This window comes from Oncorhynchus kisutch, linkage group LG8, assembly GCF_002021735.2.
Source record: "Oncorhynchus kisutch isolate 150728-3 linkage group LG8, Okis_V2, whole genome shotgun sequence".
NCBI lineage: Eukaryota > Metazoa > Chordata > Actinopteri > Salmoniformes > Salmonidae > Oncorhynchus > Oncorhynchus kisutch.
In genome coordinates, this window is record NC_034181.2 from 739167 (window position 1) to 754101 (window position 14935).

General features: G+C 48.4%; 1 protein-coding gene across 3 annotated transcripts in view; it reads left to right on the forward strand.

The window, feature by feature from the left end:
• Window positions 1-14935, forward strand: part of adamts3 (ADAM metallopeptidase with thrombospondin type 1 motif, 3) — a 186580-nt gene that overhangs the window by 112909 nt on the left and 58736 nt on the right. For all 3 annotated transcript variants that reach the window (XM_031829519.1, XM_031829521.1, XM_031829520.1), the window contains one exon: window positions 13006-13181. In XM_031829519.1, the coding sequence (XP_031685379.1) occupies window positions 13006-13181 (176 nt within the window). The remainder of the gene's footprint in view (window positions 1-13005; window positions 13182-14935) is intronic.

Below are 14935 nucleotides of genomic sequence, written 5' to 3' on the forward strand. Positions count from 1 at the left end.
ACACTCCTCCTAACCCCTCCCATAGCACCACACTCCTCCTAACCCCTCCCATAGCACCACACTCCTCCTAACCCCTCCCATAGCACCACACTCCTCCTAACTCCTCCCATAGCACCACACTCCTCCTAACTCCTCCCATAGCACCACACTCATCCTAACTCCTCCCATAGCACCACACTACCCCTAACTCCTCCCATAGCACCACACTCCCCCTAACTCCTAACTCCTTCCATAGCACCACACTCCTCCTAATTCCTAACCCCTCCCATAGCACCACACTCCTCCTAACTCCTCCCATAGCACCACACTCATCCTAACTCCTCCCATAGCACCACACTCCTCCTAACTCCTCCCATAGCACCACACTCCTCCTAACCCCTCCCATAGCACCACACTCCTCCTAACCCCTCCCATAGCACCACACTCCTCCTAACCCCTCCCATAGCACCACACTCCTCCTAACTCATAACCCCTCCCATAGCACCACACTCCTCCTAACCCCTCCCATAGCACCACACTCCTCCTAACCCCTCCCATAGCACCACACTCCTCCTAACCCCTCCCATAGCACCACACTCCTCCTAACCCCTCCCATAGCACCACACTCCTCCTAACTCCTCCCATAGCACCACACTCCTCCTAACTCCTCCCATTGCACCACACTCCTCCTAACCCCTCCCATTGCACCACACTCCTCCTAACCCCTCCCATAGCACCACACTCATCCTAACTCCTCCCATAGCACCACCCTACCCCTAACTCCTCCCATAGCACCACACTCCCCCTAACTCCTTCCATAGCACCACACTCCTCCTAATTCCTAACTCCTCCCATAGCACCACACTCCTCCTAACCCCTCCCATAGCACCACACTCCTCCTAACCCCTCCCATAGCACCACACTCCTCCTAACCCCTCCCATAGCACCACACTCCTCCTAACCCCTCCCATAGCACCACACTCCTCCTAACCCCTCCCATAGCACCACACTCCTCCTAACTCCTCCCATAGCACCACACTCCTCCTAACTCCTCCCATAGCACCACACTCCTCCTAACCCCTCCCATAGCACCACACTCATCCTAACTCCTCCCATAGCACCACACTACCCCTAACTCCTCCCATAGCACCACACTCCCCCTAACTCCTAACTCCTTCCATAGCACCACACTCCTCCTAATTCCTAACCCCTCCCATAGCACCACACTCCTCCTAACTCCTCCCATAGCACCACACTACCCCTAACTCCTAACTCCTACCATAGCATCACACTCCTCCTAACCCCTCCCATAGCACCACACTCCTCCTAACTCCTCCTATAGCACCACACTCCTCCTAACCCCTCCCATAGCACCACACTCCTCCTAACCCCTCCCATAGCACCCACACTCCTCCTAACCCCTCCCATAGCACCACACTCCTCCTAACTCATAACCCCTCCCATAGCACCACACTGCTCCTAACCCCTCCCATAGCACCACACTCCTCCTAACCCCTCCCATAGCACCACACTTCTCCTAACCCCTCCCATAGCACTACACTCCTCCTAACCCCTCCCATAGCACCACACTCCTCCTAACCCCTCCCATAGCACCACACTTCTCCTAACCCCTCCCATAGCACTACACTCCTCCTAACCCCTCCCATAGCACCACACTCCTCCTAACCCCTCCCATAGCACCACACTCCTCCTAACTCCTCCCATAGCACCACACTCCCCCTAACTCCTCCCATAGCACCACACTCCCCCTAACTCCTCCCATAGCACCACACTCCCCCTAACTCCTCCCATAGCACCACACTCCCCCTAACTCCTAACTCCTCCCATAGCACCACACTCCTCCTAACCCCTCCCATAGCACCACACTCCTCCTAACCCCTCCCATAGCACCACACTCCTCCTAACTCCTCCCATAGCACCACACTCCTCCTAACCCCTCCCATAGCACCACACTCATCCTAACTCCTCCCATAGCACCACACTACCCCTAACTCCTCCCATAGCACCACACTCCCCCTAACTCCTAACTCCTCCCATAGCACCACACTCCCCCTAACTCCTCCCATAGCACCACACTCCTCCTAACTCCTCCCATAGCACCACACTCCTCCTAACCCCTCCCATAGCACCACACTCATCCTAACTCCTCCCATAGCACCACACTACCCCTAACTCCTCCCATAGCACCACACTCCTCCTAATTCCTAACCCCTCCCATAGCACCACACTCCTCCTAACTCCTCCCATAGCACCACACTCATCCTAACTCCTCCCATAGCACCACACTCCTCCTAACCCCTCCCATAGCACCACACTCCTCCTAACCCCTCCCATAGCACCACACTCCTCCTAACCCCTCCCATAGCACCACACTCCTCCTAACCCCTCCCATAGCACCACACTCCTCCTAACCCCTCCCATAGCACCACACTCATCCTAACTCCTCCCATAGCACCACACTACCCCTAACTCCTCCCATAGCACCACACTCCCCCTAACTCCTAACTCCTCCCATAGCACCACACTCCCCCTAACTCCTCCCATAGCACCACACTACCCCTAACTCCTCCCATAGCACCACACTCCCCCTAACTCCTAACTCCTTCCATAGCACCACACTCCTCCTAATTCCTAACCCCTCCCATAGCACCACACTCCTCCTAACTCCTCCCATAGCACCACACTCATCCTAACTCCTCCCATAGCACCACACTCCTCCTAACTCCTCCCATAGCACCACACTCCTCCTAACCCCTCCCATAGCACCACACTCCTCCTAACCCCTCCCATAGCACCACACTCCTCCTAACCCCTCCCATAGCACCACACTCCTCCTAACCCCTCCCATAGCACCACACTCCTCCTAACCCCTCCCATAGCACCACACTCATCCTAACTCCTCCCATAGCACCACACTACCCCTAACTCCTCCCATAGCACCACACTCCCCCTAACTCCTAACTCCTTCCATAGCACCACACTCCTCCTAATTCCTAACCCCTCCCATAGCACCACACTCCTCCTAACTCCTCCCATAGCACCACACTCCTCCTAACCCCTCCCATAGCACCACACTCCTCCTAACCCCTCCCATAGCACCACACTCCTCCTAACCCCTCCCATAGCACCACACTCCTCCTAACTCATAACCCCTCCCATAGCACCACACTGCTCCTAACCCCTCCCATAGCACCACACTCATCCTAACTCCTCCCATAGCACCACACTCCTCCTAACTCCTCCCATAGCACCACACTCCTCCTAACCCCTCCCATAGCACCACACTCCTCCTAACCCCTCCCATAGCACCACACTCCTCCTAACTCCTCCCATAGCACCACACTCCCCCTAACTCCTCCCATAGCACCACACTCCCCCTAACTCCTCCCATAGCACCACACTCCCCCTAACTCCTCCCATAGCACCACACTCCCCCTAACTCCTAACTCCTCCCATAGCACCACACTCCTCCTAACCCCTCCCATAGCACCACACTCCTCCTAACCCCTCCCATAGCACCACACTCCTCCTAACCCCTCCCATAGCACCACACTCCTCCTAACCCCTCCCATAGCACCACACTCCTCCTAACCCCTCCCATAGCACCACACTCCTCCTAACCCCTCCCATAGCACCACACTCCTCCTAACCCTCTCCCATAGCACCACACTCATCCTAACTCCTCCCATAGCACCACACTACCCCCTAACTCCTCCCATAGCACCACACTCCCCCTAACTCCTCCCATAGCACCACACTCCCCCTAACTCCTAACTCCTCCCATAGCACCACACTCCTCCTAACCCCTCCCATAGCACCACACTCCTCCTAACCCCTCCCATAGCACCACACTCCTCCTAACCCCTCCCATAGCACCACACTCCTCCTAACCCCTCCCATAGCACCACACTCCCCCTAACTCCTCCCATAGCACCACACTCCCCCTAACTCCTCCCATAGCACCACACTCCCCCTAACTCCTAACTCCTCCCATAGCACCACACTCCTCCTAACCCCTCCCATAGCACCACACTCCTCCTAACCCCTCCCATAGCACCACACTCCTCCTAACCCCTCCCATAGCACCACACTCCTCCTAACCCCTCCCATAGCACCACACTCCTCCTAACCCCTCCCATAGCACCACACTCCCCCTAACTCCTCCCATAGCACCACACTCCCCCTAACTCCTCCCATAGCACCACACTCCCCCTAACTCCTCCCATAGCACCACACTCCCCCTAACTCCTAACTCCTCCCATAGCACCACACTCCTCCTAACCCCTCCCATAGCACCACACTCCTCCTAACCCCTCCCATAGCACCACACTCCTCCTAACCCCTCCCATAGCACCACACTCCTCCTAACCCCTCCCATAGCACCACACTCCTCCTAACCCCTCCCATAGCACCACACTCCTCCTAACCCCTCCCATAGCACCACACTCCTCCTAACCCCTCCCATAGCACCACACTCCCCCTAACTCCTCCCATAGCACCACACTCCCCCTAACTCCTCCCATAGCACCACACTCCCCCTAACTCCTAACTCCTCCTCCTTGTTAAATAAAGGTAAAATAAAAATGCAATTACTAACTCTAACCCTTCCCATAGCACCACACTCCCTTTAACTCCTAGCACCACACTCCCCCTAACCTCTCCCATAGCGAGAGTGAGGGAATTAGAGGGATTGTACTTAAATTCACACAGGACACCAGATAAGACAGGATAATTATACCAGATATAACACATGCCATATCTATCAGCCCCATCTCACTATTTCCAAGCAAGATGGTACCAATAGAGATGGCAGCTTCGCTTCTAGTCCTTAGGAAACTGCAGTATTTTTTATTTTTTATTTTTATTTCTTACATTGTTCGCCCAGAAAACTTTAAGTGTTGTTACATACAGCCAGGGAGAACTATTGGATATCAGCGAGACGTCAATTTACCAGCACTACGACCAGGAATACGACTTTCCCAAAGCAGATTCTTAGTCTGCACCTCCCAGGGCATTTGAACTGATTCCAGAGGCCAACCAGAAACAACGCCGCCGGAGGAGAGGGAGCCGGAGCGGTCTTCTAGTGAGGCTTCGGATGCGCGCACACTACTCACAGCTAATGTCCAGTCCCTAGATAACAAAGTAGACAAAATTGCTTTCCGAAGAGATTTCCAGGATTGTAACATACTCTGTTTCACGGAGACATGGCTAGCTGGGGACATGCTGTCGGAGTCCGTACAGCCAACAGGATTTTCAGTCTCTCTGGTAAGAAAAAGGACGGGGTGTGTGTTTCATGATTAACGACTCATGGTATAATTGTAACAACATACCAGAACTCAAGTCCTTTTGTTCACCTGACCTAGAATTACTCAAAATGAAATGCTGACCGTATTATCTCCCAAGAGAACTCTGCTCGGTAATCGTCACAGCCATGAAAATCCCCCCGCATGCTGATACCAAGACGGCCATCAAGGAACTTCACTGGACTTTATGCAAACTGGAAACCATATATCCTGAGGCTGCATTTATTGTAGCTGGGGATTTTAACAAAGCTAATCTGAGAACAAGATGGCGATTCCAACATGGCGTAGCAGTCGGAAATGTGTTTGTCTTGTCACGTCTGTAAATAGTCTGTTTTTCGTTTTTTTCGTATATATTTTAATCTCAATTTCCATCTAGGAACTAAATATACTTTCCTGCAACCCGCCTCACCCAATGTGGTATGGATCTGCTATTTTTTTATACCTCATAACTGGAACCTCTAGCCAGCAAACTAGCTACTAGTCATTGTTAGGCGCTACTAGCAGTCTTCACCTTTAGCTCGGACAATTACCTGCCAGTATGTACAGCGCAATATCAACCCAGAGCATATCAGAGTGCTTTTCTATACCACATCACCGGATTCCTGCCGCAATCTCTGGACCATTACACCAGATCATCGCAGCTAGCTAGCTGTAACTGAGTGGCTATTGTGGGATAACGCCTCTTGTTCCAAAGCAAGCACCAGTTAGCCTTGAGCTAGCCTCGAGCTAGGCCCATCGCTCGGCCAGCCGACAGAGTATACCAGCTATTTCTTGGGCTACAATACCTCTTTTGCCATTTGGCCTGGACCCTTTATTGTCGACACGGAGCTCCGCCGATCCATCACAACTGGTCTGCCGACGTAATCGTACGATGTGGTTTCAACAGGCTTTTCCGTTGCGATGTCGCTGAAGACCCATCTGCTAGCCCCGGCCTGCTAGCTTTCTGAACGCCGTGTCTCTCACTCGCCTAGCGTAGTAGCGAATACCGAATGGCTCCCTGACCCACCTATTGCTGCTCATTGGACCTTATGATCACTCAGCCATACAGCTGATGCCTTCTGGTCTGTTCATTAATACTGTATCTCATTTTGTTTATCTGTCATCCCCAGCCTCGAACTCCTGTGTACCTAACTGACCCTCTCTATTCATCACTGTTTACCCATTGTTGTCTTAGCTCTCCCGACCAATTTCCATCCCCAACTACAACATTTTCCGTCAAGATAGAACTGCCAAAGGGGGCGGAGTTGCAATCTACTGCAGAGATAGCCTGCAGAGGTCTGTCTTTACTATCCAGGTCTGTGCACAAACAGTTCGAGCTTCTACTTTTAAAAATACACCTTTCCAGAAACAAGTCTCCCACTGTTGCCACTTGTTATAGACCCCCCTCAACCCCCAGCTGTGCCCTGGACACCATATGTGAATTGATTCCCCACCATCTATTTTCAGATTTCGTGCTGTTTGGTGACCTAAACTGGGATATGCTCCCCGGCCGTTCTACAATCTAAGCTAGATGCCCTCAATCTCACACAAATTATCATGGAATTTGCCAGGTACAACCCTAAATCTGTAAACATGGGCACCCTCATAGATATTGTTGTGTCTTTGGCATCATTAAACTGAAGATAAATCCTTGTAAAAAATTATCTGTAATTATTACTACGTGATTAAACTACTTAATCATGTAACGGTAATTAACTAGGAAGTCAGGGCACCAAGGAAAATATTCAGATTACAAACCTCCTTGCGGAGGGAATAGTTACACTGTTTGTATTCGGTCATGTTTCCGGTCACCTTGCCCTGATTAAAAGCAGTGGTTCGCGCTTTCAGTTTCACGCGAATGCTGCCATCAATCCACGGTTTCTGGTTTGGGAATGTTTTAATCGTTGCTATGGGAACGGCATCTTCAACGCACGTTCTAATGAACTCGCTCACCGAATCAGCGTATTCGTCAATGTTGTTGTCTGACGCAATACGAAACATATCCCAGTCCACGTGATGGAAGCAGTCTTGGAGTGTGGAATCAGCTTGGTCGGACCAGCGTTGGACAGACCTCAGCGAGGGAGCTTCTTGTTTTAGTTCCTGTCTGTAGGCAGGGATCAGCAAAATGGAGTCGTGGTCAGCTTTTCCGAAAGGAGAGCGGGGCAGGGCCTTATATGCGTCGCGGAAGTTAGAATAGCAATGATCCAAGGTTTTTCCAGCCCTGGTTGCGCAATCGATATGCTGATACAATTTAGGGAGTCTTGTTTTCAGATTAGCCTTGTTAAAATCCCCAGCTACAATGAATGCAGCCTCCGGATATATGGATTCCAGTTTGCAAAGAATCAAATAAAGTTTGTTCAGAGCCATCGATGTTTCTGCTTGGGGGGGAATATATACGGCTGTGATTATAATCGAAGAGAATTCCCTTGGTAGATAATGCGGTCAACATTTGATTGTGAGGAATTCCAAATCAGGTGAACAGAATGACTTGAGTTCCTGTATGTTGTTGTGGCCACACCACGTCACGTTAACCATGAAGCATACGCCCCCGCCCCTCTTCTTACCAGAAAGATGTTTGTTTCTGTCAGCGCGATGCGTGGAGAAACCCGCTGGCTGCACCGCCTCCGATAGCGTCTCTCCAGTGAGCCATGTTTCCGTGAAGCAAAGAACGTTACAGTCTCTGATGTCCCTCTGGAATGCTACCCTTGCTCGGATTTCATCAACCTTGTTGTCAAGAGACTGGACATTGGCGAGAAGAATGCTAGGGAGTGGTGCACGATGTGCCCGTCTCCGGAGTCTGACCAGCAGACCGCTTCGTTTCCCCCTTTTACGAAGTCGTTTTTTTGGGATCCATTCCGTTGTCCTGGGTGAAAGGCAGAACACAGGATCCGCTTCACGAAAGTCATATTCTTGGTCGTACTGATGGTGAGTTGACGCTGCTCTTATGTTCAGTAGTTCTTCTCGACTGTATGTAATGAAACCTAAGATGACATGGGGTACCAATGTAAGAAATAACACGTAAAAAAACAAAAAACTGCATAGTTTCCTAGGAACGCGAAGCGAGGCGGCCATCTCTGTCGGCGCCGGAAGGCACAATCAAAGATTTGTTCTTATTTTGTCGTTATTGATAGTCTAAGAGTTTAACCACGTGGTATGGTTAAAAGATTCAGCAATCTCCCTCTGTGATGAGGTACTGGTCTGGTCTCAAACCTTAGCCCTCTCGCAATTGAGGTAAGCTTGGTCTAAAGATAAATTCCCACGGTGGGGGTTTTATTCGGAACATAGAAAAGGGCTGTTTCATGACGCCAGGTCCTGTCTGTGCCCCTGGGTGTGTGCCAAGGACTTAGTGAAACTTGAAACAGAAATACAATTATCTCACATTAACATCATTACAAAGCATCACATCATTTCACAAATAGTTTCATCTTTACTCATTCATTTTATACAACAATTAGATGTAAGCCTCATAACTGAGACTCTTGTATAAACAGGGTTATGGTAATGTGCCTGTATTGTCTCTCATGAGTTTCACAAAATTGGACCAATTGGACCAGTTCGTAGCTGGCTACGTCACCGACCTTTTATACATTCTCCAGAACATGAATATTGTTCAGTTAAGTTCTGTGAGGTGAAAAAAATGCCTTTGTTCTCTCTATGAAAACTCACTCTCTCTTATACTCTGGCCATGAGGAGAGAATCTCCTCCAGGAATTTATGACCTGCCTAACAGAGCCTGGTGTAGGGAGTATAGAGAGAGGGGGGATGGTGCTCGCTATACCCAAAGAGGGCAACGTCATGACAAGATCATCCTAACTAACTCGCCCTCCAAATATGCCTTTGCTGTCTTCAAACAGGATATCAGCGATCACTGCCTCATTGCCTGCATCCGTAATGGGTCCGTCAAACGACCACCCGTCATCACTGTCAAGCTCTCCCTAAAATACCTTAGTGAGCAGGCCTTTCTAATCGACCTGGCCTGGGTATCCTGGAAGGATATTGACCTCATCCCTTCAGTAGAGGATGCCTGGTTGTTCTTTAAAAGTGCTTTCCTCACCATATTAAATAACCATGCCCCATTCAAAAAATATAGAACTAAGAACAGATATAGCCCCTGGTTCACTCCTGACTTGACTGCCCTTGACCAGCACAAAAACATCCTGTGGCGTACTGCATTAGCATCGAATAGCCCCCGTGATATGTCTCTTTTCAGGGAAATCAGGAACCAATATACACAGGCAGTTAGGAAAGCTAAGGCTAGCTTTTTCAAGCAGAAATTTGCATCCTGTAGCACAAACTCAAAACAGTTCTGGGACACTGTAAACTCCATGGAGAATACGTGCACCTCCTCCCAGCTGCCCACTGAGGCTAGGAAACACTGTCACCACCGATAAATCCACTGTAATTGAGAATTTCAAGAAGCATTTTTCTACGGCTTGCTATGATTTCCACCTGGCTACCCCTACCCTGATCAACAGCCCACTCCCTACATCAACTCGCCCAAGCCTCCCCGTTTCTCCTTCACCCAAATCCAGACAGCTGATGTTCTGAAAGAGCTGCAAAATCTGGACACCGACAAATCCGCCGGGCTAGATAATCTGGACCCTCTTTCTAAAATGATCTGCCGAAATTGTTGCAACCACTATCACTAACCGGTTCAATCTCTCTATCGTATCGTCTGAGATTCACAAAGATTGGAATGCTGCCGTGGTCATCCCCATCTTCTAAGGGGGAGACACTCTAGACCCAAATTTCTACAGACCTATATCTATCCTACCCTGCCTTTCTAAGGTCTTCGAAAGCCAAGTTAACAAACAGATTACTGACCATTTCGAATCCCACCGTACCTTCTCCACTATGTAATCTGGTTTCAGAGCTGGTCATGCGTGCACCTCAGCCACACTAAAGGTCCTAAACGATATCATAACCACCATCGATAAGAGACATTACTGTGCAGCCGTATTCATCGGCCTGGCCAAGGCTTTCGACACTGTCAATCACCACATTCTTATCGGCAGACTCACCAGCCTAAATTTCTCAAATGACTGCCTTGCCTGGTTCACCAACTACTTCTCTGATAGAGTTCAGTGTGTCAAATCGGAGGGCCTGTTATCAAATCAAATCAAATTTATTTATATAGCCCTTCGTACATCAGCTGATATCTCAAAGTGCTGTACAGAAACCCAGCCTAAAACCCCAAACAGCAAGCAATGCAGGTGTAGAAGCACGGTGGCTAGGAAAAACTCCCTAGAAAGGCCAAAACCTAGGAAGAAACCTAGAGAGGAACCAGGCTATGTGGGGTGGCCAGTCCTCTTCTGGCTGTGCCGGGTGGAGATTATAACAGAACATGGCCAAGATGTTCAAATGTTCATAAATGACCAGCATGGTCGAATAATAATAAGGCAGAACAGTTGAAACTGGAGCAGCAGCACAGTCAGGTGGAAGTTGAAACTGGAACAGCAGCATGGCCCCCGGACAGGGCCAAACAGGAAGGATATAACCCCACCCACTTTGCCAAAGCACAGCCCCCACACCACTAGAGGGATATCTTCAACCACCAACTTACCATCCTGAGACAAGGCTGAGTATAGCCCACAAAGATCTCCGCCACGGCACAACCCAAGGGGGGGGGCGCCAACCCAGACAGGATGACCACAACAGTGAATCAACCCACTCAGGTGACGCACCCCCTCCAGGGACGGCATGAGAGAGCCCCAGCAAGCAAGTGACTCAGCCCCTGTAATAGGGTTAGAGGCAGAGAATCCCAGTGGAAAGAGGGGAACCGGCCAGGCAGAGACAGCAAGGGCGGTTCGTTGCTCCAGAGCCTTTCCGTTCACCTTCCCACTCCTGGGCCACATTCTCTCTTATCCGGACCTCTGGTGTCTATGGGGGTGCCACAGGGTTCAATTCTCGGGCCGACTCTCTTCTCCGTATACATCAATGATGTCGCTCTTGCTGCTGGTGATTCTCTGATCCACCTCTATGCAGAAGACACCATTCTGTATAACTCTGGCCCTTCTTTTGACACCGTGTTAACAAACCTCCAGACGAGCTTCAATGCCATACAACTCTCCTTCCATGGCCTCCAACTGCTCTTAAATGCAAGTAAAACTAAATGCATGCTCTTCAACTGATCGCTGTCCGCACCCACCCGCCCGTCCAGCATCACTACACTCTGGACGGTTCTGACTTAGAATATGTGGACAACTACAAATACCTAGGTGTCTGGCTAGACTGTAAACTCTCCTTCCAGACTCACATTAAGCATCTCCTATCCAAAATTAAATCTAGACTCTGCTTCGTTTTTCGCAACAAAGCATCCTTCACTCATGCTGCCAAACATACCATTGTAAAACTGACTATCCTACCAATCCTCGACTTCGGCGATGTCATTTACAAAATAGCCTCCAACACTACTCAATCAATTGGATGCAGTCTATCACAGTGCCATCCGTTTTGTCACCAAAGCCCCATATACTACCCACCACTGCGACCTGTACGCTCTTGTTGGATGTCCCTCGCTTCATACTCGTCGCCAAGCCCACTGGCTCCAAGTCATCTACAAGTCTCTGCTAGGTAAAGTCCCGCCTTATCTCAGCTCGCTGGTCACCATAGCAGCACCCACCCGTAGCATGCGCTCCAGCAGGTATATCTCACTGGTCACACCCAAAGCCAATTCTTCCTTTGGTCGCCTTTCCTTCCAGTTCTCTGCTGCCAATGACTGGAACGAACTGCAAAAATCACTGAAGCTGGAGACTCATATCTCCCTCACTAGCAATAAGCACCAGCTGTTAGAGCAGCTCACAGATCACTGCACCTGTACATAGCCCATCTGTAAACAGCCCATCCAACTCCCTGATCCCCATACTGTGTTTATTTATTTATCTTGCTCCTTTGCACCCCGGTATCTCTACTTGCACATTCATCTTCTGCATATCTACCATTCCAGTGTTTATTTGAAATATTGTAATTACTTTGCCACCATGGCCTATTTATTACCTTACCTCCCTTATCCTACCTCATTTGCACACACTGTATATAGACTTTTTCTTCTGTATTATTGACTGTAAGTTTGTTTATTCCTCTGTGTTGTTGTATGGGTCGAACTGCTTTTCTTTTTCTTGGCTAGGTCGCAGTTGTAAATGAGAACTTGTTCTCAATTGTTCTCAACAAAAGTGAATTAAAAAAAATGCCCGGCATGTTAGAGTTATTTGTAAACTATTTAGCACATGTTAGGTAGGTAGGTAAGTAGGTACGTTTTAGCACATTTTAGCTGGTTAGCCTATCTAAATCTTGTAAATATCATGGCCAGATTATGTGCCCAGGGGCCTCAACCCCTAGGGAGCCGCCATTGATTTTGTTGAGTCACCCATGTATCATATGAACACACATAAGACATGGCAATACAATTGGATTTGATTTAACCTGGCAGAACGTGTTGAATTGCAGGAAAATAGCTTTAAAACTTCAAAATGTTCTCTCGGCCCATTGCAAAATGTGTAGAAGCGGTGTGAACAGTTTGGGGTCGGCACGGGCCGTGCTGTGTTTTTTTTGTTGATAAATGACAATACCCATCCGGACCTTTTACCACACACACACAGGACATTTGTGTGACTGAACTTTCTCAAATAGTATTTGAGTACCCCTGCACTACCTGATAGTAGATATGTTTGTGTAATTTAGAAAATGTATAATGTTGATAGTGTATGTTTCTCCCCTCTCCTCAGCCCCTCTAACGGCGGTGGGGACTGTCCCGGGGTGAATTATGAGTACCAGCTGTGTAACACCGAGGACTGCCCCAAACACTTTGAGGACTTCAGGGCCCAGCAGTGCCAGCTACGCAACTCCCACTTTGAGTTCCAGAACACCAAACACCACTGGCTGCCCTATGAGCACCCTGACTGTGAGTAGTGTATTCACTGTTAGAAAAAAGCATTGCAAAAGGGTTCTTCAGCTATCCCTATAGGAGAACACTTTTTGGTTCCAGGTAGAACTTTTATTTAATTTTATTTATTTAATTTTTTTATTTCACCTTTATTTAACCAGGTAGGCTAGTTGAGAACACCTTTATTTAACCAGGTGGCTAGTTGAGAACACCTTTATTTAACCAGGTAGGCTAGTTGAGAACACCTTTATTTAACCAGGTAGGCTAGTTGAGAACACCTTTATTTAACCAGGTAGGCTAGTTGAGAACACCTTTATTTAACCAGGTAGGCTAGTTGAGAACACCTTTATTTAACCAGGTAGGCAAGTTGAGAACACCTTTATTTAACCAGGTAGGCCAGTTGAGAACACCTTTATTTAACCAGGTAGGCTAGTTGAGAACACCTTTATTTAACCAGGTAGGCTAGTTGAGAACACCTTTATTTAACCAGGTAGGCTAGTTGAGAACACCTTTATTTAACCAGGTAGGCTAGTTGAGAACACCTTTATTTAACCAGGTAGGCTAGTTGAGAACACCTTTATTTAACCAGGTAGGCTAGTTGAGAACACCTTTATTTAACCAGGTAGGCTAGTTGAGAACACCTTTATTTAACCAGGGAGGCTAGTTGAGAACACCTTTATTTAACCAGGTAGGCTAGTTGAGAACACCTTTATTTAACCAGGTAGGCTAGTTGAGAACACCTTTATTTAACCAGGTAGACCAGTCGAGAACACCTTTATTTAACCAGGTAGGCTAGTTGAGAACACCTTTATTTAACCAGGTAGGCTAGTTGAGAACACCTTTATTTAACCAGGTAGGCTAGTTGAGAACACCTTTATTTAACCAGGTAGGCTAGTTGAGAACACCTTTATTTAACCAGGTAGGCTAGTTGAGAACACCTTTATTTAACCAGGTAGGCTAGTTGAGAACACCTTTATTTAACCAGGTAGGCTAGTTGAGAACACCTTTATTTAACCAGGTAGGCTAGTTGAGAACACCTTTATTTAACCAGGTAGGCTAGTTGAGAACACCTTTATTTAACCAGGTAGGCTAGTTGAGAACACCTTTATTTAACCAGGTAGGCTAGTTGAGAACACCTTTATTTAACCAGGTAGGCTAGTTGAGAACACCTTTATTTAACCAGGTAGGCTAGTTGAGAACACCTTTATTTAACCAGGTAGGCTAGTTGAGAACACCTTTATTTAACCAGGTAGGCTAGTTGAGAACAAGTTCTCATTTGCAACTGCGACCTGGCCAAGATAAAGCATAGCAGTGTGAACAGACAACACAGAGTTACACATGGAGTAAACAATTAACAAGTCAATAACACAGTAGAAAAAAAAGGGCAGTCTATATACAATGTGTGCAAAAGGCATGAGGAGGTAGGCGAATAATTACAATTTTGCAGATTAACACTGGAGTGATAAATGATCAGATGGTCATGTACAGGTAGAGATATTGGTGTGCAAAAGAGCAGAAAAGTAAATAAATAAAAACAGTATGGGGATGAGGTAGGTGAAAATGGGTGGGCTATTTACCAATAGACTTTGTACAGCTGCAGCGTTCGGTTAGCTGCTCAGATAGCTGATGTTTGAAGTTGGTGAGGGAGATAAAAGTCTCCAACTTCAGCGATTTTTGCAGTTCGTTCCAGTCACAGGCAGCAGAGTACTGGAACGAAAGGCGGCCAAATGAGGTGTTGGCTTTAGGGATGATCAGTGACATACACCTGCTGG